This window comes from Lissotriton vulgaris, chromosome 4_1 (assembly GCF_964263255.1).
Source record: "Lissotriton vulgaris chromosome 4_1, aLisVul1.2, whole genome shotgun sequence".
Taxonomy (NCBI): Eukaryota; Metazoa; Chordata; class Amphibia; order Caudata; family Salamandridae; genus Lissotriton; species Lissotriton vulgaris.
In genome coordinates this window covers 1,680,830,100-1,680,856,918 of record NC_141691.1, presented here as the reverse complement: position 1 = coordinate 1,680,856,918, position 26,819 = coordinate 1,680,830,100, and the positions used below count along the sequence as shown (strand labels likewise).

At 49.0% G+C, this 26,819-nt stretch overlaps 1 protein-coding gene across 2 annotated transcripts in view; it reads right to left on the bottom strand.

Moving 5' to 3' along the window:
• CPNE3 (copine 3) overlaps positions 1-26,819 on the bottom strand; it is a 460,542-nt gene that overhangs the window by 57,582 nt on the left and 376,141 nt on the right. For both annotated transcript variants that reach the window (XM_086965964.1, XM_086965965.1), the window contains exons 13-14: positions 19,677-19,728; positions 17,269-17,402 (exon numbers count right to left, since the gene is read on the bottom strand). In XM_086965964.1, coding sequence (XP_086822090.1) covers positions 17,269-17,402; positions 19,677-19,728 — 186 coding nt within the window. The remainder of the gene's footprint in view (positions 1-17,268; positions 17,403-19,676; positions 19,729-26,819) is intronic.

Here is a 26,819-nt window from a genome sequence, read left to right as displayed (position 1 = left end):
TGAACCTTTTTGGGCATCTTCTTGGATGTCAGATCATTAAGAGGAGTCACAATGGACCCATAGTTCTTAACAAACTTCCTGTAGTACCCAGTCAGGCCCAAGAAAGCTCTGACCTGAGTCTGGGTAGTTGGAGGGGACCAGTCCTTGATGGTCTGGATCTTACTCTCCAGTGGTTGAACTTGGCCTCCACCTACAAGGTGGCCCAGGTATACAACCTTGCTCTGCCCTATCTGGCACTTTGTTGCCTTGATAGTGAGGCCTGCCTTCTGCAGAGCCTCAAGCACTTCCTTCAGGTGGATCAGGTGATCCTCCCAGGTGGAGCTAAAGACAGCAATATCGTCCAGATAAGCTGCACAAAAGTCATCCAACCCAGTGAGGACTTGGTTCACCAACCTTTGGAAGGTGGCAGGTGCATTTTTCAAACCAAAGGGCATCACCACAAACTGATAATGCCCACTAGGGGTAGAAAATGCTGTCTTGGCTTTAGACTCCTCAGCTAACCTGATTTGCCAGTAGCCAGCTGTTAAGTCAAATGTGCTCAAATATTTGGCAGAAGCCAACTTGTCAATGAGCTCATCTGCCCTTGGAATAGGGTGTGCATCTGTCCTGGTGACAGCATTGAGTCCTCTGTAATCCACACAGAACCTCATCTCTCTCTTGCCATCTTTGGTGTGAGGTTTGGGGACCAGAACCACTGGGCTAGCCCAGGGGCTCTCTGAAGGCTCAATGACACCTAATTCCAGCATCTTTTGCACCTCAGTCTTTATACAGTCCCTGACGTGGTCAGGTTGCCTGTAAATTTTGCTCTTTACAGGAAGACTGTCACCAGTGTCCACCACATGGGTACACCAGTTAGTCTGACTGGGGGTCAAGGAGAACATATGCCTGTATGCCTGTAGAACTTGTCTGCAGTCATGTTGCTGATGTTCAGTGAGGCTGCCACCTAAGGCCACACCATCAACTGAGCCATCCTCAGGGTTCTGAGTGAGCAGGTCTGGGAGAGGGTCACTCTCTTCCTCCTGTCCCTCATCTGTAGCCATGAGCAAGCCCATGTCTGCCCTGCTGACATATGCCTTCAATCTGTTCACATGGAGCACCCTGTGGGGGCTCCTGGGAGTTCCTAGGTCCACCAAGTAGGTAACCTCTCCCTTCTTTTCCAGAATTGTATGGGGTCCAGACCATTTGTCTTGGAGTGCTGCTGGGGCCACTGGCTCCAACACCCATACCTTCTGTCCAGGCTGAAACTCAACAAGGACAGCCTTTTGGTCATGCCAAGCTTTTTGTAATTCTTGGCTAGCCTCAAGGTTTTTGGATGCCTTTTCCATGTACTCTGCCATCCTGGAGCGGAGACCAAGTACATAGTCCACTATGTCCTGTTTAGGCTTTTTGAGAGGTAACTCCCATCCTTCCTTCACAAGACACAGGGGTCCTCTTACAGGGTGCCCAAACAACAATTCAAAGGGGCTGAAGCCAACCCCCTTTTGAGGGACCTCTCTGTAAGCGAACAAAAGGCAGGGCAGAAGGATGTCCCATCTTCGCCTGAGCTTTTCAGGTAATCCTTTAATCATGCCCTTTAGGGTCTTGTTAAATCTCTCAACAAGCCCATTGCATTGTGGGTGATAAGGAGTGGTGAACTTGTAGTTTACACCACATTCCTTCCACATAGCTGTCAAATATCCAGACATGAAGTTAGTACCTCTATCGGATATTACCTCCTTAGGAAACCCCACTCTGGAGAAAACTCCAAGTAAGGCCCTGGCCACAACAGGAGCTGTTGTGGTCCTAAGGGGAATTGCCTCTGGGTACCTGGTGGCATGATCCACTACCACCAGTATGAATCTGTGCCCAGATGCTGTAGGGGGATCCATTGGACCAACAATATCAATCCCCACTCTCTCAAAGGGAACCCCCACCACAGGTAGTGGGATCAGGGGGGCCTTGGTTGTTCCACCTGCTTTACCACTGGCTTGGCAGGTTTCACAGGAGCGACAAAACTCCTTGGTGTCTTCAGACATGTGAGGCCAGTGAAAGTGAGGGACAAGCCTGTCCCAAGTCTTGTTCTGGCCTAGGTGTCCTGCTAAAGGAATATCATGGGCCAAGGTGAGTAGGAAGCCCCTAAATTGCAGAGGTATAACCAACCTCCTGGTAGCACCAGGCTTGGGGTCTCTAGCCTCTGAATAAAGGAGTCCATCGTCCCAATATACTTTATGGGCACCTTGAGCATTCCCAGCAGCCTCAGCAGCAGCCTGCTGTCTGAGGGGTTCAAGAGAAGGACAGGTTAACTGAGCCTGCCCCAAGTCTGCCCTAGAAGGTCCCCCTGTCCCCAGAAACTCAACCTGATCAGGTTCAAGTTCTTCAGGGACAGTTCCTTCAGGGGTCTCTAGATCAGTTTCCTGTGAAGCCTGATCCTCACTTGTAGGCAGTTGGGAAGGCACAGCCTTAACCCTCCTGTTCTTCTTCTTGGGAGGTACTTGGTCCATTGTTCCAGGATCCAAGACCTGAGGTTCAGAGAGGCACTTTTTGGCCTGTGACCTGGTCACAGCAAGGACATGTGATGATATCCCTAACATCTCTGCATGAGTCCTGTACTCAACTTCTGACCATAGAGAGTTCTCCAGGTCATTGCCCAACAAACATTCTACTGGGAGATCAGCACTAACCACAACTTTCTTTAGGCCAGTTACCCCTCCCCAGGAAAAGTTAACAAGTGCCACACTATGTGTAGTAGTGACATTGCTGGCATTGGTCACCAGGTAATCATCGCCTGGCATGTATTGTCCAGGGTCCACAAAGTTAGGTGTCACCATAGTGACACTGGCACATGTGTCCCTGTAAGCTTGAGCCACTTTGTTGTTAATCAAAGGTGTCTGTCTGTATTTGCCCAGGTTACTGGGACTTATGTCAGGGGTCAAATCTATGTCCCCTTCACAAACCAGAACAGCCTGTGTAAGGGTTCTGACTAGGTCAGAATCTCCTTCAGTTCCCAAAGTGATTCCCACTAAACCCTTGGCTTGAGGACCAACACTGCTAACTGTACTAGTGGGTGCAGGTGCCTTAGGGGCTGCAGTGTTGGGGGCTCCACCCTTTTTACACTCACTTGTCCAGTGAGAGGTGTTCTTACAAGTTTTACACCAGGGTTTCTTCTGACCTTCTTTCTTCTTCTTCTTGGAAGTTTGGGACCCACCCTCTGTCTCAGTTTGGGGCCCTGTTGAAGACTTCTGGTCTTTAGCTTTCTGCTCCCCACCCTTCTGGTCTGTTTTCTTCTGGTCACCACCCTGGTTCTGGTTCTGGTTCTTTTGCTTAACTCTGGTTCTTACCCATTTATCTGCCCTCTTTCCCAATTCTTGGGGAGAGGTCAAATCTGAGTCAACCAAATGTTGATGCAACTGCTGGTTCTGACAATTATTTAAAATTTGTTCTCTCATCAGCAAATTATACAATCCTTCATAGTCTGTAACCTTGCTTCCCAGCAACCATCCCTCCAGAGCCTTAGTGGCACACTCAACAAATTCAGACCAGTCCTGAGTCTGTGTCTTCTGGGTATCTCTGAACATTAACCTGTACTGTTCAGTGGTTAAGCCTAACCCATCAATCAGAGCACTCTTCAGGACCAGGTAGTTTCTAGAATCCCCATCACTAACTGTGAGGAGTCTGTCTCGGCCTCTACCTTCAAAGGAGAGCCACAAGATTGCTGCCCACTGCTCCTGAGGGATCTGCTGTACTCTGCAGGCTCTCTCCATTGCAGTAATCCATTTATGGATGTCATCCCCAGCTTTGTAGGGGGGCACAATCTTACTCAGGTTTCTATTATCAAAAGACCTGTCTTTATCCTTGTGGATATTGCTGCCACCAGTGGGTTCTATTACCCCACTCTCTCTAGGCTGTCTTGCTCTAGCAAGTTTCTCCTTAGCCAGGGCAACCTCTAACTCTTGCCTCTGGATCCTAAGCTCAGCCTCTCTCATCTTGGCCTCATGTTCCCTTCTCTGAGGGCTAGTCATCTCCTTTCTGGAGTGACCATGAGAGCCTCTAGAGACATGGGAGGTATTGGATTCACCTGAGTGATGCCTTCTCCTCCTATGGCCCTGGTTAAGTCCACCTGAGGGTCTGAATGGGTTGTTACCTGATTCATTCCCAAGTTGACTTAAGTTAGCCTGGTTCAGTCTACTGACCAGCACCTGACTATCTCTGTCATCATCTGACTCACTGCTTTCCACCTCCTCCTCCTCTTCTTCTTCTTCCTCTTCATCTACCTGAGGAGCTCCAGTGGTGGAGGCTTCCTCATCTACTAGGATGATAGGGGCAGGGGGGTCTACAGTGTCATCTTCTGAAGGATGGCCTCCTTCAGCATTCCCTGTGGGGTTTGCTTTAGAGGTCTTTAGAGCCTCAGACTGATCCAAGAGCTCTCTTAGGTGGTCTGTAGTAGGGGTAGGCCCTGTCTTCAGACCCCTTAAGACACAAAGCTGTCTTAATTCCTTAAAGGGAAAAATAGCAAACTGGGATGGTGCCCTTGGAGGGTCACTCTCAACAGGAGTAAGTCCACTGGACCCCTCTGTTCCAGACATTGCTCTAGTGTGGGTGGATGTGTTGCAATCTACCTACACTGGTGTTTACCTACTAAACCTATCTAGTAGTTGTAGCTAGGGTGTGCTACTCCCTTTGCTCTACAACAACTAAGTTCAGTAGAACTTAAGTATACTAGTCTTGTTTTATATGTACCTAGCAGGTACCTGTATGATCTTTCAAATGATAATCTCAAAGATTGTAATGGTAAAACAACAGCAAGCTCAGATCCCAATCCGCTGCTCACCAATGTGAGAAGTTGGCCTGGTATATAATGCTCACTAGTTCTAGTGATCACTTTGTACCATGCCAAGCAACCCTTATGATGATGGTTGTAATTCAACCTTGTAGACCAGTTATCCTAGTGGTAACGTGGACAAAGCAGTCTTAGGCTAAACTCTGAAAGGCATGTGAAGCCAGCTGTTATACCATACACAACCCCCTTGAATACCAAATGAAAGGGACACCACACAGATATATATTGAAAATATATATTGATTTATTAACTATTAAAATCCCCTGGACTCTTTATGAGCACAGAAGCACAAGCGTAAAATCACAAGACAGTTTAAAATACACAAAAGTTGCACAATATGGATGAGCCCTAGGGGCCACCTAAACCATATACTAAATAAGTGGTATAAGGGATACCAGGAGGAAAGTGAAGAGGCCTAGGGCCTTGGGAATCGCTGGAGCTATTCGAGACTGGAGTTAGCTAAGTCGGGAAAGGCCCACGGGACTCGGGTGCAGTGTCCAAAGTGCACGCACTTCTCAATACAAAGTCTATGGTGCGTAAAAAGCACAAAGTTAGAAAGTTAGGAACCTTCCGAGTGACCTACGGAGCTGAAACTTAAAACACAGGCCCTTGGGATGTGTACCAGTGCAGGAGCACCGGCGGAGCTGAGTTACCTCACCCACAGGAAGCGGGTGCACAGGGTCGAAGATGTGTCGGGTTTCGTCACGCTGGTCGATGGTGCTTGGAGCTGAAGATGCTGCAGGCGGCTCGATGAGAAGAGTTCCGGTGGATCCAAGGGTGGATCTGAAGAGTTGAAGACCTGAAAGCAGAGGGGACAGTGTTCAAAGTCACTAGCCAGTGACTACCGTGGAACCAGATTGGAACCAGGCGATGTCGGGTGCAAACAGGCGTTGTCGGGTAGCTTCTTTCTGCAGCCACGTGGATACCCGGGGTCGAGGACGTCCAGGAGTCGGTCACGAGCTGTCCCACGTAGGCTTCTCGCTGTTGGCGGTGTCGGCGACCTGATCGGAGCAAACAGGCCTTGGCAAATGCAAGCCACGCAGAAGTTGAAAGATGCTGTTCACTCGGACCAACAAGGTCAGAGTGAGTGCTCCTTTTCACAGGAGCTTGGGTAGGTCTGGAGCAACCAGACCTGCTGTTTAAATCTTCGGGTTCGTCGCCAAGATGGCCGCTGGCCGCGTGGCTAGTGGCCGGGATGGCGCGTCGAGTGGCACAGTGCAAAAGGGCCCCACGCAGATCGTGGAGATGCTGGGGGGCTGATCTTCGGTGCAAGGGCTGCTCGGTGGTGGGGGTTCTCAGTCCCCAAAGCACAACGTCGAGGATGCCTCAGAAGCTGCGCAGTCAGCTTTACGAGTGTCTTCCAAGAGGTCCGGTCCCACGTCACTCGGTGCCTCCACGGGTCCCTTCTTTGCAGGGACTGTGGATCGGGCTCTGAGAGGTCTGGGAATCTGGTTCTTGTCGGGCTCTGGGCTCGGGCTCCGGCGGGAGGCGGCGGCAAAGCAGACGTCGAGTTGCTGGTTGGTGCCTGTGTTCACAGGGTGGTCACTCCTTGGCCACAAGGGAGATTCTTCTTCAGTCTTCTGTGCAGCAGAATGTCGAAGTCCAGTCTTCTTCTTAGTTTTAAGTTGATTTCGGGATGATCTGCTGTGCAATGGCACTGCTCCCCCTCTTATTCCAATCTAGGGGGTGGATCACCTACTAGGTCCCTCCTCTGGGAGGAACCAGGAAGGGGGGCGGTTACACCCCCTTTCCTTTGTCCAGCTCCGCGCCAGGACTGGGGCTGGAAGGCCCCAGAACCGGTTTGGACTGGCCTATGCACGGGGACACCTTGTGTGCCCCGGGCATGTCTGATTCTTTTCAGCCCTGTCCTACCTAATACACAAAATCCTGTCTGGGGTGGTGCTCGCACCTCCCAAGGCAGGAAACCCTTTGTCCAGGCCACCATCTGCCGAGTTTCGGTCAGCAGCAGGAGGCCAGACTTGTGTCTGTGGTGGCAGCGTCCATTTTGTGAAGCTGAGGCTCTGTTTAACTTTAACCGGGGTTAAGGCTACGCACATGTCGTGTCCCTCTAGAAGGGTGGAATGCTATCCCCGTCGCCAGAATTGGCGAGGGGATAGTATTCCAATTCGTATGACACCTTACTCGACATGTTTTGATAAAGCCAAACCAAAGATAGCATTTAACCGCGAGGATTATAATGCACTTAAGAGTATATGGTATGGCAATATCCCGGAACAGCTTAGGGAGTTGTTCCCGACAGCTGCAGACAGGCTCAGCTCATGCCAGAGCACCATCTCACATATTTCCAAGCACTCTGCCTCCAGGATTGATGAGGCCTTCCATAGGAGTGGCTGATAGGAACATATGTGTCCAGTTTAGGGTTAGGCACAGACATACTGTACCTAAGTAAGAGGTGGTTACACCGACTTACCCCAGCTGAGTGATCAGCCAGTTGTGTCAAAGATGGAGGCCAGGCCAGGGGTGGCACAATACGTGCTGCAGCCCCTGGTAGGCCTTGGATACACCTATGCCCTGGGCACCTAGGGTGCACTATTACAGGGGCTCATAAGGTGAACCAGTTCCAATTCGTAATACACCTAAAGTGCATTGGCATCAATTTAGAGAGAGAACAGCAGGCTGTGGGTCTGATTAGCAGGCCCACAGCCACATTAAGTCAGAAACCAGTGAAGCAAAAAGCAAAAATTTGGGGTGACCATAGGATAGCAGACCCTACTCTCCTACAGGTATACATTGCATTGCCTTTTTTGGACTGGATACCCCTGAGCTACCTAAGTTGCTTAAACAAGTTTCACAAACCTCTCTGAGGTAGGTCAGTAAATTCTCCTTTACATTCACTCCCCTCACCTGGTACCTGTTCCCTCCTGAGAGATGCATATAAGCACAGTAGCACTTATCAGCTCTGTTAATGAGAGCATAAAATAACAAGCATTGGAAATGCAATAAGTCTCGCATTAGAAAAGTTGGAGCTATTGGTCTTGTAAATGTTTTTTTTATGTATTGTTTTTGAAAATAGCGAAATTAATAGCTTTGTCATTTACAATGCCAATACTTTTAACTTTTGCAAATGTGACACCTATAGCATTTGTAATGCAACATGTTTTGTATTTCCATGACTTAGATGTATTCTTATTACAAATAACAATGGCTTTTAATTTTTGTAAATAATTAATACTTAAATAATTTATTTAATTTATAATGGCAATAGCTTAAACGTTTGTAAATAACTTTTGTGAAGATTATGTTCAGTGTATTTTATTGTGACCAAAATCCAAGAACATTGCATTTGCACCTACACACACACAGCGCAAAAACACATATAGATGTGGTGGTGGTGGATCTGGGGGATATGGTGGTGGTGGATGTGGATGTGGTGGTGGATGTGGTGGTGGATGTGGGGGTGGATGTGGGGGTGGATGTGGGGGTGGGGGTGGATGTGGTGGTGATGATGTGGTGGTTGTGGATGTGGTGAAAGTGTTGGTGGATGCGGTGGTGGATGAGGTGGCGGATGTGCTGGTGGATGTGGTGGTGGTGGATGTGGTGGTGGTGGTGGATGTGGTGGTGGATGTGGTGGTGGATGTGGATGCGGTGGATGTGGTGGTGGTGGAATGCGGTGGTGGATGAGGTGGCGGATGTGCTGGTGGATGTGCTGGTGGTGGATGCGGTGGTGGATGTGGTGGTGGTGGATGCGGTGGTGGATGAGGTGGTGGATGTGGTGGTGGATGTGGATGCGGTGGATGTGGTGGTGGATGTGGCGGTGGTGGATGTGGTGGTGGTGGATGTGGCGGTGGTGGATGTGGCGGTGGTGGATGTGGTGGTGGTGGATGTGGTGGTGGATGCGGTGGTGGATGCGGCGGTGGATGTGGATGCGGTGGTGGATGCGGCGGTGGATGTGGATGTGATGGTGGATGTGGTGGTGGTGGATGCGGTGGTGAAGTGGTGGTGATGGTGGATGTGGTGGTGGTGGTGGATGTGGTGGTGGTGGTGGATGTGGTGGTGGTGGTGGATGTGGTGGTGGTGGATGTGGCGGTGGTGGATGTGGTGGATGTGGCGGTGGTGGATGTGGTGGATGTGGCGGTGGTGGATGTGGTGGTGGATGCGGTGGTGGTGGATGTGGTGGTGGTGGTGGATGTGGTGGTGGGGAGAGAGTGGGCAGGGCTTCAAGTCCATACTCCAAAACAGCACACCTTGCATAGCAGTGCATGGGCTGACCAGGCTCGACCTATTAATTGAAATTAGAAGAGAGAAGTACGTTGGGAGTAGATAACAAAGGAGTAAAGGGAAGAAAAGTCGGGAGAAAGAATGAGTTACGGAGAAGGAGGGCAACATAATGATTCAAAAGTAAAAGTACGGAGGATATGGAATGTGGAGGTGACAGCTGGCGGGAACGAGAGGAAAGTGAGAGTTGTCTCTTTCTTTATAAATAACTTTTCGAGCTGTGGATAGAAGCATCACAGAATTTGAGTGAACGCGAACGTTGTCCCATTTTTTCAGCTCTTAGAGCGTGCACTCTTTCTCGACATTAAAGCCTTGCGGACCCTAGTGAGAGTGACTTGTTTTGAGTTTCGTTCAAAGCCACTTTGCCGCTGTCTGCATTGGCTTCACAGTACATATAGCTCAACTTTAACAACTCTGGCTAGTCCCCCAAAAATATGGCTGGTGTGCTGAAGAGTGAAGAAGGTGACGTTGTTCGTGTGCCAGCAGGAGAGGTCCGCAGTTGTGCGTCTCCTCCCTCATCATCTGGCTCCTGGAGGAGGGTTAGCTGCTCTCGTGATGTCCTCAGGCAAAGGGAGGAGGGTGGGAAGAAGCCGGGGGGAGGGAAGGAAGGGGGAGGAGAGGCGGGATGTATTTTCAAGCTTTAAACAAGGGGCGGGGGGAGGTGTGCTGGGAGAGAGAGTGGGGAGGGGAAGAGCTGCTGGCGGAGCATCCTTGTTATGGGCGATGTGTTGCTGTAAAGTGGATTATAGGCTGATCGACTAAGAGTCGGCAGGCTGGGGAACAGATGCTGCTGGGGAACGGATGAGGGGAGGTGCTGGCGGCTGGGGAGGCAGGTGGCGGAGAGCAAGGGGCGGAGCGGAAAGAGCTGCAGAACAAAATAGTGTGTAACTTTCTTTCTTTACCGAGCAGTTTATGCAATCTCTACAAGTTGCGCTATAAGAATCTGGGCAATTTTCCGCATGTCCAGCTGATGCCTGAATTCCGTGCTGTATGCTAGAGTGCTGGGGGGGAGGGGGCTGAGCGGGAAGAGCGTCGTGAGGGGAGAGAGAGGGGAGAGGGCGGAGCAGGAAGAGCTGCTCTCGGCAGGCTGTGTCAGTGTGGAATGCTGGCGGCTGGGGAGGCAGGGGACGGAGAGCAAGGGGCGGAGCGAGGGGGAGGTGTGCTGGGAGAGAGAGTGGGGAGGGGAAGAGCTGCTGGCGGAGCATCCTTGTTATGGGCGCCCTCGGAAACATGCCCCGTTCTGTGAGAGGAATCGGTTTGGAGAGCAGAGGCTTCCGCCAACAGATGGGTAGGAGAGACTCAAAGCTATTGGGCAGGGGCTGTGCTGGAGGCGACTTGCAAACAAAGAAGCCGCACTCCGCACTGTAAGCGGTGATGCATAGGTGTATGACACAAGAGGCAAGCTGCGTCTTGAGCCTCCTTCCGCTCGAGGCAGAACAGACAGTTTCACGGAAGACAAGCAGTGCTAGAGTGCTGGGAGAGAGAGAGAGTGGGGAGGGAGCGGGAGGAGCGTCGTGAGGGGAGAGAGAGTGGGGAGAGGGCGGAGCAGGAAGAGCTGCTCTCCGGGCAGGCTGGGGAACAGATGCTGCTGGGGAACTGATGAGGGGAGGTGCCCTGAAGAAATGCGACACGGCAGGCAGGGGAGGGGGCGGAGCGGAGGTGTGGGAGGAGTGCGGCTGAGGGAAAAGACATGCAAGGCAGGCAGCTGGGGGCATGTGCACGCGCTTTTAATGTCAATGCGCATGCGCATTGAGCTTGAATTTCACGGGCACTGCAAGAAAATCGCCATCGACTTGCAAGTTGGTTAAAGTCTGTTTAAGCCCCCATAGTCTTGCAAGCTCAATGCGCATGCGCATTGACAGGCGAGACCTAAAAATGACAAATCTTTTCATAGTCTACGGTGCGGTCTACTCAGGCTTTTACATTTGTTTGTATTTTGTCTTCTTTTCTTTCCAATCATCTTATAGATTACCAATGACACAATGTGGCAAGAGGTTTAGGTATTACATCTAATGGTTCCTTTAATATTCCCTTCATTCAGTGAAATGTTGTATTTTATGTCTTTACTCGTGGTTTGCCATTGCTTTATAGGATTAATGAGGGGCAATTCCGGCACTTTGGTCATCATTCCCTCCGTCTCCAGGCTCAGCCTATCAAACGGTTGCTGTAATAATGGGATATCTGGGAACAAATAAGAACACTGCATGTCGAGTAAGATCAAAACACTCCTTGTATTCTTTTGTTTCAAGTATTAGCTGATGCAACCTGCATTTGGTCTGTAGTGCTGAAACTATTTATTTCCGGATAATGGAACACCTATCCTGGCTGTCGTTCCAGGAGGGGACTTCGTTGAAGCTTTTTGTACAGTGCACAGATCATCAGGCAAATATCTACACATAACTTCTATAGGGCTATTCTTTAAAAAATATGACCCTTATTATGTGATGGGTCGGTAAACCGTATCAGTAATGTTTCACCTGCAACACTGTGGGATATGGCAATTCTATGTCAGGACCGGAGGCTTCGGATTATGCCATTCTTTCATCGCTTTATTCTCTACAGCAGCAAGAAAAAACTACTTTTCCCATGAACATTTGGGGAAAAAAATAAAGTCAAACATGAGTCCTATTACAGTGTCCATGCACAGGTGTCTCCCATCATGCTCCACTGTACTTGTCTCCTCTTTCTTCGCTGCTCGCAGCAAGTTAAGTTGGTTTTTTCCTTCTCTCCTGGGTTTTGGGTTTCTGTGTGGTGCCTTTGGCCTTTGGGCCGGGTGTCGGGTTTCTGTTCTTTCTCCACAGATTCCCTTGATTGGTCGCGGGACGCCTAGTGCGCTCCTTACGCGATCTTTGCCCAGTAGTGTGCGGTGTGGTGGCGCGGCCACCAGGGGCCGGTGTCTCGTTTGCTGAAGGGACGCTCCAAGAAGCTTCTAGAGTGTTCTGGCGCGCTCCGGTCACCAGCGGACCCGTGCCTAGCCTCCCGGCTCTGACACCCTGCGGGGTCGCAATTAGGTTTCCCATTTCTTCTGGACGCCCTTTGGGTTGTACTTTTTGACGAACACCCTACGGGGTCGTAATTGTGCTGTGGGAACGCTTTGCCAGGAGGCGCCCCGAGACTCTGTGGGCTGCAGCGTTTCCAGGGCTTTGCCCGTTCATTGTGCGCCTCTGGCCACCCATATCGCTGGGACTCCCCAGACTATAGAGTGCCCTGAGGAGGTTCATTGGTCTTGTCTGCCGTTCCCGTTGCTAGAGCCTAATTTACCTCGCTATGCAGGGGAACGCTGACACCTATCCGGAGGAAGACCCCCTGAACTATGTCCCGTTGGACGATGACTTCTACCAGGCGGTCGACGACTCAATCTATCGCGCGGTGGACCAGGCCATGGTCCCCCTGGAACAACGTCTTTCGGCACGCCTGGACGAGGCCTATGCCAAGTTTGCCGCCTTGCTTCCGGCGCCGGTCCCGGCCTCTGGGCCGGATTCGTCCCCTACCCCGCCTCCTCCCAAGAAGCCTTACACTGAGGGGGTTGATTCGGCGGCTTTTGCCAGAGTGAAGAGTGCCTTCAAGGCCCTGGAGGACGCGCAGCCTTCCGCTCCTCTTCCCTCGGAGGTTCCACCGCTTTCTCCCCCCGCGATGTCTCCGGACCCGCAGCGCGACGACGACGACGACTCTCCGGACTCGGAGGAGGCCTGTTCTTCCAGGTCGTGGCTACCTTCTCAGCCCTCATCCGCCGCAGGTCCGTCGGACATGCTGGACCCGGACGACATCGTCCACCCCCGTTCATCAGAGTGGGTCCCGTGTGACAAGGTGGCCCAGTACGTCGCTAATAGGCTGCGGAAGCCGGTGGACAAGGATGCTAGGAGATGCCTGTCGTTGGAGGGCAAGGTGGCCATGACACCGGACATCGATCCGAAAATGGCGACCTTTCTTCAGAAATTTGTCAAGGACCCTCGAAAGGGTATCGACATGTCCTGGCGCACTTGCCAGGACAAGCTTTTGGATGCTGTCGGGCCCCTTACCAAGATCCTGGATATGGCGGAGGAGGCCAAGGTGTCGGGCGACACGATTTCCCCGGAGGTTCTCTCCAACTGGGCCCAGAGGGCCTTCATTTTCCTTGGCAACGCCAACTGCGCCCTCTCTACGGAGCGGAGGCGCTCCCTGCTTATTAAGGTGGATCCCAAGCTGGGCGACCTCGCCTCGTCGGAGGCAGGTGCAGTGGCCCAAGGGGGTTTGTTCGGTGACCCGTTCATCAAAGAATTGGGAAAGTTTGTGGCCACCTTCACGTCCCTGGATCTTGCCCAGTCCAATATTAAAAAGGTCTTCGCGCCTCGTGTTTTCGACAAGGCCGGACGAGGCAGGGGCCGCTCGTTCGGCCGGGGCGCCAGCTCTGATCGAGGTCAAGGCTCCGGACGTGGCCAGTATCAGGACAAGGCCAGGTTCAACAATTTCTACCCCACAAGAGGGCAGAAGTTCGGAGGTCGTGGAGGTCAGCGTGGCCAACAGCAAGGCGGTGGCCGAGGTGAGTGTACTGCCTTCCGCGAGTTTGAGAGTGGGGAGGCGTTTGGCGCAGTTTTTTCCTGCATGGGCCTCCCTTACCAGCGATGCTTGGGTGCTGCAGACGGTTCAGGGCTTCCAAATGGAGTTCCATGGCCGTCCGTGTCAGCTACAGCGTCCTCGCCCCATTACCTTTTCCCAGCGCGATGCGGCTTTGGTGAGCGAAGAGGTTGCTGCCCTCCTCTAAAAAGGGGCGATTTGTTGCGCTTGCGAGCACCCCTCAGGTTTCATAAGCAATCTTTTCTTGGTAGACAAGGTCGATGGGGGCAGTCGCCCGTGATAAATTTGAAGGAGTTCAACGAGTGGTTGGTGTATCGGCGTTTCAAAATGGAAGGGATACATCTCCTGCGCGATGTCTTGCGACAGTCCGACTGGATGGTCAGGCTAGACTTGAAAGACGCTTACTTAACGATTCCCATTTTTCCCCCTCATCGGCGTTTCCTCCAGTTCAGGTGGGACGGTCAGGTTTACGAGTTCACCACTCTTCCTTTCGGGCTCTCCTCAGCACCGTGGTGCTTCACAAAGGTGTTGCGACCAGTGGTGGAGGCCTTGCGGGCTCAAGGGGTCAGAATGATAGTGTACCTAGACGACATGCTGCTCATGGACCAGTGCCCCGAGAGGCTGCGGTCACAGTTGCAGTCTGCGGTCAACCTTTTACAAGGCCTAGGGTTCGTGATCAACGAGAAGAAGTCTCTCTTGGTTCCCATGCAGTGCGCTACGTTCCTCGGCTTCACCATAGACTCGGTGGCGGCCACCTTGAGCCTGCCGGCCAGGAAGATGGCGCGGATCAGGCACGAGATGCGTCAAACCCTAGCGAAGCGGTTGATTTCCTTGCGCCATCTGGCGAGGCTAGTGGGCCTGTTGTCCTCTTCGATCCAGGCTATCTTCCCGGGACCCCTTCATTACCGCGCTATGCAGCGCTTGAAGGCGTACCACCTGCGGAGGGGACTGACGTGCTCTCAGCTGATTCCCTTGTCGGAGGACGTGAGGGACGAAATGCAGTGGTGGCTTACGCACATGGAGGTCTGGAATGGCCGTGCGATTTTCGTTTCCGCCCCAGATATCGTGATAGAGTCGGACGCCAGCCGTTCCGGCTGGGGGGCGAGGTGCGGAGACTTCTCCGCGGGCGGCGCCTGGTCTGCTCTCGAGCAGTCCTTGCATATCAACTGCTTGGAGTTGCTAGCGGGCTCCTTCGCAGTGCAATGTTGGACCAAGGACAGAGTGCAATCCTGCGTCCTTCTCAGGATGGACAACGTGTCGGCGGTCCGTTACATCATTCACCTGGGCGGTACCAGGTCCAAGATGTTGGCGGACCTGGCCAGGGACTTCTGGCTCTTTTGTCTGGACCGCCAGGTGTCGGTTATGGCGGAATATTTGCCGGGTCGTCAGAACGAGGTGGCCGATTGGCACTCGAGGAATATCCTGGACGCCATCGTTTGGAAGCTGGACCCTACCCTGTTTGCAGAGCTCTCGGACCGTTGGGGTCCGTTTTCAGTGGACCTCTTCGCGTCCCGCTTGGACCACCAGCTCCCGCGGTATTTCAGCTGGCGCCCCGACCCTCTGGCGGAGGCGACGGATGCGTTCCTCCAAGACTGGTCGGGAGTACAGGGTTATGCGTTTCCACCGTTCTCAATGATAACGCGGGTGTCAGCGTTATTGCGCCGCCAGTCGGCACAGGTGGTGATGATCACTCCATGGTGGAGGTCGCAAGTTTGGTTTCCGGTTCTTCTGGAACTTTCTTGGGATTTTCCGATCCTACTCCCCCCAGTCTCCCCACATTCTACTGAATCCGGAGGGAGCGCCCCACAGGTTAGTCCTGGAGGGCTCGTTGCGCCTGATGGCGTGGAGGCTCTCCGGCGATGCTGGACGTTGCCTGGCCTTTCGAGAACAGCAGAGGACTTGCTCTCCAAGGCTTGGGCCGACAGCACGACCAAACGCTACCGATCGGCTTGGCTCCGGTGGAGCCGTTGGTGTGTGCGACGGGGTTTGGATCCCGTGGGGGCACCTGTAGTGCGTGTCTTGAATTTCCTGGCGGAACTGTCTGATCAGGGCCTGGCCTATCGATCGATCAATACTTTCCGGTCGGCGGTGTCTGCGGGCACGACCTGGTTCAGGGGTCCCCGGTTGGCGAACACCCCTTAGTCTGTAGGCTCTTACGGGGTATACGGCTTGCCTTGCCGCCGGAGCCTCGGTATTCCGCCCTGTGGGATGTGAACAAAGTGCTGAATTTGTTCCTTTCCTGGCAACCGAACAGGTTTTTATCGCGTAAGGAGTTGACGGCTAAGTTGGCCATGTTGCTGTGCCTGGTGTCCTGCAGGCGTGTCTCGGACGTGCGAGCGTTGGATATAACGGCCAGTTTTTTTTTCTCCTGAAGGAGTTTCTTTTACCGTCAGCAGACGGACCAAAACGCATACTAGGGTCATTTCGTATCCGGCTTTTCAGGACTCCCCTAAGCTGTGCGTAGTACAGTGCCTCCGTGCTTATGAGGATATGACTGAAGATACTCGCCCTCCGGGTGAGCGGCAGCTGCTTATTGCCCTGCGTAAACCGTTTAAGGCAGCTACTTCACCGACGATCGCCCGTTGGGTGCGTTGGGTCATGCAGGAGGCGGGGATTGATACTAAACAGTTTGGGGCTCACTCTACGCGAGGTGCCATGGCGTCTAAAGCTTTTGCCCTTGGGGCTCGGTTGGAGGATCTGATGAGAGCGGCCGATTGGTCCTCGGACTCCACGTTCAAGAGGTTCTATTTCAAGCCAGTTATTGATGTGGCCAGATTGGTGGTCGATAAGCTTTGAACTGACATAATCCGAAGCCTCCGGTCCTGACATAGAATGCGAATTTGCCTAGCCTTGGTGCTGGTAAGTTCCAATTCTATTAAGGACTCGGAGGCGAGGATTATCCCTCCCAGTGACTTCATGGAAGTGTACCCTCCCCGTATGCAATGTAAGTAAAGCGTTTATGTTCCTTTTCGAATGTGCGCTTATGGCTCTGCGGTGTACTGCTCTTCCTGTTTTACAGCTGACGTTCTATTGGTATATAATGGATCTGATGGCGTGTTCTTTTGCAGGAGCAGATAATTCTAAACAGGATGCGTGAGTGGACGGATGTTCTGGCTTCGCGCGAAGAAAGAGGAGGAGACAAGTACAGTGGAGCATGATGGGAGACACCTGTGCATGGACACTGTAATAGGACTCATGTTTGACTTTATTTTTTTCCCCAAATGTTCAAGGGAAAAGTAGTTGTGTTTTTTTTTCTTGCTGCTGTAGAGAATAAAGCGATGAAAGAATGGCATAATCCTCGCCTCCGAGTCCTTAATAGAATTGGAACTTACCAGCACCAAGGCTAGGCAAATTCGCATTCTTGGGGAGCAGCATTACTAAACTATTGCAAGGTCTGTACCCAGAAATTGGGAGCAAATGGAGAATTCTGAAGACATCTATAGAGGGTAGAACATTGTTGAGAACGGTTTTTCTGCATAACTCAGTGTTTATCTGGGAGGAAACGTCTGTTTCTACCTAAATTGGAAATACCCCAAATCTCGTAAAGAGTGATCGTGGAGTTCTTTAGTCGAAAGTGGGGGTGATTAAATGAACTGCAACATGATATGCTACTGTAAAACTGTTCCATGCCATACAAAACAAACACTAGGAAACATACTTACAGAAGCGGTTTGCTGTTGGGTTGCTGCTGCAGCAAACTTAGCCACGTGGTTAATAATTGGAGAAAAGTTGGTGGGGCCATATAACTTCACCTGGGGAAGGCAAATTCGATAGGCATCTACAATGCCTTGAATACCTGAGAAAACACATTACAAGTCTTGTAACTGCAGATAAAACTCAGTGTTGCATCATTGCAGTGCTTTATTCTAGCAAAAACATGATAGTTTCTAATTATAGATGTCTTTCCATTTGTTACTCTACTTCGCCATTCACGTTTTGTCTTGAATTGTACATATACAATAGAGTGACGTTTGTATAAAGTCATACAAAAGTGGTGATGGACATAATGTTAAACAGTCTATTCTTCAATCTTCGTGATACCTTAACACCAATTGCAAGAATGGACAACTGAAGTAGCCTTGCAGGCTGTAATATTACATAATGCATGGATTACTAGCCAGTAAACTACATTATCTTACTACCTTTTCTCAATAAAGAACTTACTATATGAGGTTCTGCACAGAACATCAGCATCTGTGAAGGCCATGCAGAAGAAACCGGAAGGGGAGGACACATTGCAGGAACCTTTTTGAAGAAGTCAGTGACTTGCTTTTGCCACAGGAATGCCCCCGAACAGTGAGACAGAGAGAAAAGAAACATTCTCTCATGTACACTCAAGGAGGACCCCAAGGTTGGTCTCGAGTGCCCAAAATGGCCCTTCTTTTTTAATCCAGACAACGTTGAAAAGTATTGTAATGGGATGGAACATCAAGATACATACTCGTGCAGAAAGTGGGAAATTAACCTTTAACCATCAGGATGAGAGTCTAATACTCTTAAGTATTAGCCAGCACATAAGAGACTCTACCTTATAAAGAAATATGTATCAAATATAATTTCCCATGATTCCATCAGAAAAAAACTAATTATAGGTCCTGCCTCCAGCAAGCAGAGAAAGACAGGCAATTAGTCGATGCAACATGCTGAGCCCCTTTTAAAAGAGGTCAGCTTGTCTTGACATCTTTTATCCTTCGACCTCAGAGTTCATACCACCACCGATCTTGAGCTAAAAGAAAGAGAACCTCGCTCTTCCTTCCACTTGCATCTTCTTATGCATAGTTAGATAACAAATGATGGGAGAGAGTGGCTCACCCTCTCAATACATCTAGCAGTGAGGTCATGTGGAATGGGAATATGGCCCCACCCTCTTACTCCATCTACTGGTGAGACCTCTGAACAGACGTACTTCTTGGAATTCAGGATGGATCATGCTCAGAATGAAGTGAAAAAATAGCCATAGATGATAAAAGTAAGTTGTTTCTTCCCTTTATCCTAGCAGAGAGCCTAACCTACCAGTAAATCTGCCCAGAGACTGGAGACATATTAAATGTAACTCAGCACCTCTACCCAGCAGCCCTAGAAGTACTTAACTGTTGTCTGTGAAACTTAACTGATGAGGGATCCTGATGGCACAGGGTCCATGCTGATGCACGGCACCGCTTTAGCTTTCAGTCTCTTGCGTTCTCATCCAAATCTTCCTAACTCTGATTAGTTGGGAAAGGGCGGGGTGACAGACTGACAGACAGCAACAGGCAAAATCCTAAAAATCCCAGGGCTACCTGTGACAGGTGCTCTGTGTTGCATCAGAGATGAGGAGTCACTGAGACGTGCAAGGCCGCTTAGGATGGGGATAAGAATTCACTGGTGTGGGTGTTTATGTGCTGCCAGCAGTCCTCACTTAGATTTGTGCGGTCTATCTCAAACAGCATTTTTTATAGTACTTAACCTATTTATTTAGTGTTTTATAGAGCGCAAACCAGACCCGTGAGGGTATCAGAGCGCTTTACAGTAGTAACAGGTGGGATACAAGGACATAGGGTGGGAGAGAGCCAAAGGGATAGAGACAGGTAGATCCAATATATTGGTAAAACAAACAATCATAATACCCGGATACATTTTGGGGTAAGAACAAGTCGATACATTAAGCTAGAGAAAGCAGTCTCAACACCAGGGAGGTTTGCTCGGAAGTGCCGGATGGGTATCATAAGGAGAAAAAGGCCCAGGGATAGTGCCATAGCGATAGGTGAAGCCAGGTTACGGAGGTGATTGTAGGAGAGGAATTTGCCCATTAGGAGTGAATATCAGTTTCTTATCAGTATAGAGGAAAAATTGACAGAAAAATAAGGGGTGCAGTGACAAGAAGCGCATAAGAGTGAGCCGCACCCGATGGCCAGTTTGTCACATGGAGAGAGTGCACCAATAGATAAACTGCAAAACTTGCATTCTAATAGACCGGAATTGCCATTTTTATTAGACTGCTGCTAGGAGTCATGATACCCCACAGATCCAGACATTTTGAAAAAGAAACAATAGACGATTCTTATTAGTAAATAGTTAAAAGGAAACTTACCTGCACAGTAAGGGTTTGCAGCGTTAAAGTTCAGTGGAAACTCGTGTGATACCTGGCGGCATGAATAAAGTGAACAACTTCAGTTATAAACATTAAAATTTGCGGTAAACATGGTTACTTTTGTTAAGTTCTCCTCCTCCATCTCTATCTTTTTGTTCACAATATATGTGCTACTCTTTTCGTATACATTGGCAGTAATGTGACCCCAGCACAGATATTACAGTCATGATAAGCTAATTGCAAATCACACTTTAATACTTACAGGCACAAACAACTTTGATACTACTTTAAATTATTTTACAAAACAACAGGGTGGCTACTGGCCAGGCTCCCAAACTCAGCTATGCCATTCTGGGAGGGAAAAGGGCTTGTCTCTTTACAGGACTATTTCAGTCTTTTTAAGAAATACTTATTAGAGAATTGGGCCCTTCCTTGTTTACTGTGACAAGAACAGAACCAACCTTACCCAAGTGCACCATTTCGTTGCATGTACCAGTATCTACTCTTCTGGACCAGAAGTAGAACCGCTCAGAGTACTTCAACACATATGTCAGGACAAACATACAGCTGAGTTGGCAAGTGTAACCCTTGAGCAATATACAGCGAATCTCCATCTGGCTGCCACATTTTACTTGTATGTGCACTGCAAAGGCAGAAAGACTTTTTCTAATGCTTACGTGAGTTAATGAGAATGGAGCAGACAGGCACATCAGAAAGTACCGTGCAGTAGAGTCCAGGCCTGCACACACAAACAAGATTGCAACTGTTAACTTGCATTGCAAACTTTAATTTTCACTCGGTTTCAGCCAGGCTGCAATTTAATCCTAATTATGGTCCAGTGTGCCTAACCTTTTATTCATAGACTTCGCTTTACTGTATAGTTCTAACGTTTCCAGATCCAACTCTCAAACCCTCTTTGACACGACATTACAACACATTTTAAATTCATAAATGTCATGGATACAGCAAGATGGGTCTGTAGAATCTGCTTTGCTGCGTAATGGCGTCTTTTCCTCATGTGCAACTAAACTTTATAGTTTCTAATATTTCCAAACTCCTTAGAGTTTTGCAGTCTCTCCCACTTTTAGCTTTTGACTCAGGCTCTCATTCCAAATATTGAAAAGCCTGAAGTAAAAGAGGCGGTACCTATTTATACTCCTTTCCAATATCTCACTTCCTTCAGGGAACATTCTTATTGCCAGATAATCAGCAAACACATGGCTGCAATTTCTCGGAGAACCTCTAGATTGATAAACAAATCTATACCGGTGTAAAATTACGACAAAGACCGGAAACTGTCAGTCAGGAATACATTCCATTGAGGAAGGATAATGACTTTAAAAGCCTAATAATAACAGTTGGCTCGATGAAGCCTATTTTAAGACCATATTATTCTTTTGAGTATAGATTGAGCCTCAGTTTGTTTGTAAGCCTCTGATGCGCATCAAAAGTTTCCAAACAAACTCCAATATGTTAGTGATGCAAAAGCACAGTACCATGGGACCCCAAATCAAGCAGATTAAATCGCAAACCAGCACAAATAAAGGGACGCCTCCCTTAGAGAGCATTCACGTCTCTTTATGCTTTCGGGATGAAGCTGAAAACCTCTAATCCTAAACACTGAGATGTAGGAGGCAAAGTTCCGTCCCATTATAAAGTCACAGAAGTCATTCATTGCTGCTCTGCAGAGCTTAGTTCAACCATAGAGGAACACTACTCCTTGCAGTTGCTAAATAGAGCCCTAAGCTATGAAACCTAGCTTCAGAGTCAACTTCAGGAGCTACTTGGATAGTTTCACTGCCAATGTCAAGGTCAAAGTTAAGGAATGGCTCACGATATCTAGGCTGAGTACAGGGTCCTAAAAATCCTGGCATCTACACACAGATAGACGGGCGCATCCTGGCATCAGGTGTGCCATAGGCATAAATATATATTCTTGGTGAAAGACTCATGGAGATCAATATTAGTCACATCAGAAGATGTACTGGTGATTCTCACACCCCCTCAGGTAGCGCAGCAATCAGGAGGCTTTCTTAAACTGGCATCTGAAGTTATGCCTCCTGTAGACACATAGAAAGCTGTCAGTCGCCTTCTTGCGAGAAGAAACAGATCTAGACCAGAGTGATCAGCTAAGTTCTTCTGCCCAGGTCACAGGTGGGCCCTAAATTACGACCCCTGCTTAAGGGGTTTATGGAGTGATTAAACCAGGAAATGCAAACTGGCTTTTGGATTTCAATTCTGAAGCCAAAAGTAAATGAAAATTGTGACCAGATGTCTGAAGCATGGAGGTCAATCCTACAAGATTTTAAACAGGTCTGTCATGTTGGGAGACTTAGCAGATAAAAACGAACTTTGGAAGCAGTCTTGTGTAAATGTTGATGCCACCTCAATGAAATCCCCGTCTTAGGGGAGGTACTGTGATGAATCTCCATTTCAATGATTTTCATTGTACTAGGTCTGGATCTTAGGCAAACACCATAAGAGTACTATTTGACAACATACAGGAGGAGCCTGTAAATAATTTTACCCAGATTCAGAGCTGGGAGCGACATTAAGATGCAGTATCCACATAAAAAATGGAACTCCATATTGAATATCTAATTCAAGTTCTAAGAAATACTGTAGAACTATTGTCGCCAATATTTGAAAAGCAGACAGTGGTTATGATGGCCAAACATCTTGCTTCTTAAGCAGGACTTCTAATTTAGCAGAGCAACAAACGCTTAGTATGACTTGGACCACATCTTGCACTTATTTGATTGATCTTTATATTAATATGTAGGCATGGAATGAGGCTCATCCGAATGATACCCCAAGGGATTATGTTTATACTAATAATTTATCATCCTGCTCTCTTTCTAGGGTTTACAACACTCATTACATTTCAAGGCAATAAGTCCATCAAACATGGACCCCTTTTTCTAACATTGGGAAGCCTGTTTTCATAGGATGACGTGAACTGCTGCCATTGGGTTGCAGCTTCCAACTGCTGCCTATGCCTTCTCCTAATGTAAATATATATATATATAGCAACAGCCCTTCTGGAAAAAACAGCAAAAACACAAAGCAAGTGCAGCCTTTGCTTTTTATTATACTCAATGCCAGTGACATCATGATTGCATCATGTGTTACATTAGTGGGAGTGATCCAAAATGTGAAATAAGAACTCAAAAAATGTAAAGACGGAGCAGAAGAGGGAAGAAAGCCAGAGTAGGTATCATGAGAAGATGGCATTCGGTTTTGCATGTGGAATAAAAAAGTACGACTAGTGATAACAGGTGGAAAACTGCTCACACAGGTTCAGCGCTATGTGATGATCAAAATAAATAACTTCGAGAGACTATATAGCTGCAGATTCCTGACCTTTTGCCTATGTATATTCCCCAGACATCAGACTGGATCCACAGACTTTTCAACAGTACCTCTGCGCACCAATATGTGCCCTTCCTCCCCCAAATGCAGAGCATCAAAAGCAAATTGATGTGACCAGTTTGCAGATTCCTAGACTTGGGTCCCTATCAATGGATAGATTCCAATCGTAGTGTGTGTGTGGGGGGGGGGGGGGCGGGGCGGGGGGGTAGGAGGCTAGGTATAGTCCCATCAAAAATCCGGCAGGCAGTCCTTATGGAGGTTGCTTTTTAGTCAATGCGTAGCAGAACTTAATGCAGAGCATGATACAGTGGGAGATGGTTCCCTTGGCACAGCCTTGCCCATTTTTCTCTCCAGCAAATCCCAAAAAGAGATGATTGTCCACTTTGTGTTCTTTGGTGTGATTTATCCAAAAGGTCAGCGTTCTCTTGGTGAATGTCTCACTGGGGAATGACAAAAGAAGAGGGAGCATACAATATTTACAACCCTTCCAAAATCTGAACAACAAATGGAGACGTCAGCATGGAGCGCTGATCTGTAAACTGTAAAAAAGCTGAAAGAGCCAAAAGGTACACTTTAGCGGTGCGCAAAGCCTTGCCAGACCAGGGACAAAACAAATAACAAAAAATCAGATAATTTTGCCTGAAGTAGGTCTGTGAGAAACACCGCACCAGCTATAAATCTGTCCTAACAACAGGCAGACACAGTTTTTGTCGAGGGATGCCTCGCTGTTAAGATGACATCAACCACTTCTGGAGGAAGGTCGGGGTGTTCAGCTGTCGCAGTTGAATCTCCAAGCACAAAGGTGGAGATTGCGAAGGCCCGAATGCAGAACCTTGCCCGTGTCCTATGACAGCAGATCCTCCCAGAGGGGCGGCCTAATCAAAGGACAGATGCTCAATCCTATCTTCTTGCGAACTCAGGACAGGAGAGATATCAGTGGAGAGGCATACAAATCTCAAGTCCCACTCGAGGTGGAACAAATCTCTGTGTGAGCGATGCCTTGGAAACTCAATCCCACAGAACAGCTTGCATTGTGTGTTCTCAGCGGTGGCGAGCAAACTGAGCCAAGATTTTCCCCATTTGTGAAAGAAAACTTGCACCATCTCTGGATGTAACTGTCATTTGTGATCTGCTAGGCACCAACAGCTGAGCTTGTCTGCCCTGAATGTGGTCGTAGAGGTCACCTTGACATTGGTCCTACTGGGAATTCAGATCCCACTGCAAAGCCCACTTGCCCCCTGGCGTGCTTGACTAGCAGGATGCAGGAGGCCATCCATCTCAACAGCCTCAGAGTCTACCTCATTGAAATCCAGGACCGAGACTAAAAGAATGGGATCATAGTCCGAATGTCATGGACTCTTTTCCGCCAGAGAAAGGCACCAAACTGAACCATGTCCAGAATGGCTCTGATGAAGGAGAGCATATGAGAAGGAGTAAGGTTTGACGTTAACACAATGATAATGAACCCCAAGGATGACAGGAGGCTCACCGTAGAATGGAGATCGTTGACAATGGTGTGCTCTCACCATGGCCATCACTTCCGGGAAAACTCGAAGGGGAGCACAGGGAACTAAAAATTCTCCTCTCTCATCACAAACCCCAGCTAACTGCAGGCCTGCAGGACAAGTGTATGGAAAGTGGCAGCCTTCACGTTCAACACCACCACATCAGGTCTACAGGGAAGAGGGTAGAAAAGACACGAGTGTCAGTTGAAATCAGTGATTTTCGTGGGTTCTTTGCTATTTCGTCGATTCTCTCTTCAAATCTCTGGAACTCCTCGGTAACGATGCAGACCCAACAGCAAAAAAAATAATCTGAAGATGGCGACCAAAGGTGGATGCTTCCGGAGGAAGCGCTTCGACATCACGAAGGACACCAAATGGTGGTATGTCAACACCCACCTGGGCCAAGAAAAAAAAAAAAAGACTACAATTACGGACCCAACCAATAGATGGCGGAATAATGCATAGTATAGTGAATCAAGAAAGATTCACGCTGCAAACTGATTTATGTAGGAGTAAAGTAGAGGGAGAGGGCCTTGTAAGACACAGACATGGGTGGTGACCTGTGGCTGCTCCTTTCCCTGGCCAGGGTAAACAACTGCCCTGAATGGACAATATGTTTATGATGAGGTGTAAAGAAGAGGGTGCAGAAAAAGTTGAGGAATGAGCAAATAGGATAATAGCAAATCAACAAACTGGAGTTCTTATGAGCAATTGTCATAAAATGGGGTAGCAGTTACATTTATTTATTTATTTAATTGCTTGTATCGCGCAGGAATCGACCAGAAGGTATCTCCGCGCTTTGCTCGCAAAAGTTCTGAAGTATGTTGTTTCTGTGGAAGCCATATGAAGAATTATGCCATCTGAAACAGGAGAGTTTTTAGGGTCTTCCTAAAACACAGGTGGTTGTCATTGTGTCTTAGGTCAGAAGGAAGTTTATTCCACATGGTAGGGCCAATAAATGATAGAGCACGTCCACCTTGTCTGACTTTTTTTACATTGGGGGTTTCCAGTAGGCATTGATTGCTCGAACGTAATAAACGTTCAGGTTTATATATCTGAAATTTTTGTGCCAGATATTTGGGGCCTTGCCCATAGAGACATTTGTGCACTAAGCAACAGATTTTAAATGTGACACGTTGTCGTATGGGCAACCAATGAAGATGACTTAACAGAGGTTTGGACGGGGTCCTTGCGGGAGCATTCAGAATTAATCTGGCTGCCGTATTTTGGACCACCTGCAAACGATTTAACGCCTCCTCGTTTGCTGATATGAGGAGGCCGTTGCAGTAGTCTAGGCGACTTATCACCAGTGCCTGTACAAGGGTCTTCTTGTGATTGTCAGGCAGCATGGGGAAGATTCGCCTTAACTGGCCAATTGTTCTAAAACAAGCTCCTGTAACAAAGTTAGCATGTTCCTTTAAACTCAAAGTCTGATCTAGTTTTACCCCCAAGTTCTTAACAATTGGCTTTGGGCATGGGACGGGGCCAAGATCTAAAGGCCACCAGTCGGGAGACCAGAGCATGCTAGCTTTCCCAAATAGCATTACCTCCGTCTTCCCGACATTACACTGGAGGCAGTTGGTAGCCATCCAGTGGGACACCGCTCTCATGCCCTCGGCAAATTTGTTCTTCACATCGGGTGTCAGAGAGTTAAAAGGAAAAAGCAGCTGTGTGTCATCAGCATATGACACTGGTGTGAACCCAAACCTTCTCACAATCGCTGCAAGGGGGGCCACATACACATTAAATAATGTGGGGCTTAGACATGAGCCCTGTGGCACCCCCTTAGAGAGTACCCTCGAGGTGGAACGATAGGGTCCCATGCTAACAGATTGTGAGCAGCCGGAGAGAAAGCTCTCCAACCAGGACAGTGCCAATCCTCCAATACCCACTCTCTGCAATCGGCCGAGAAGAATCTCATGAGACACAGTATCAAAAGCCGCCGACAGGTCTAGCAGCACCAGAATCATTGATCCTCCTCTATCCTGTGACATCTTGATGTTATCAGTCACGGAGAGGAGCGCTGACTCTGTGCTGTAGTTGGGCCTGAACCCAGATTGTGATGGGTCCAGGCCCCCTGTCGCCTCTATGAACCTGGAAACATGGATGTTTACGTGCTTCTCGGCCAATTTACCTAAAAAAGGCAAGAGAGAGATGGGACGGAGGTTGGAGAGTTCTGTCCATGGTAAGGCCGTGTTCTTCCGTATTGGGTTCACAACTGCCTCCTTCCACTGCTGAGGGAGCTGGCCTTCTTTAAAAGAAAGAT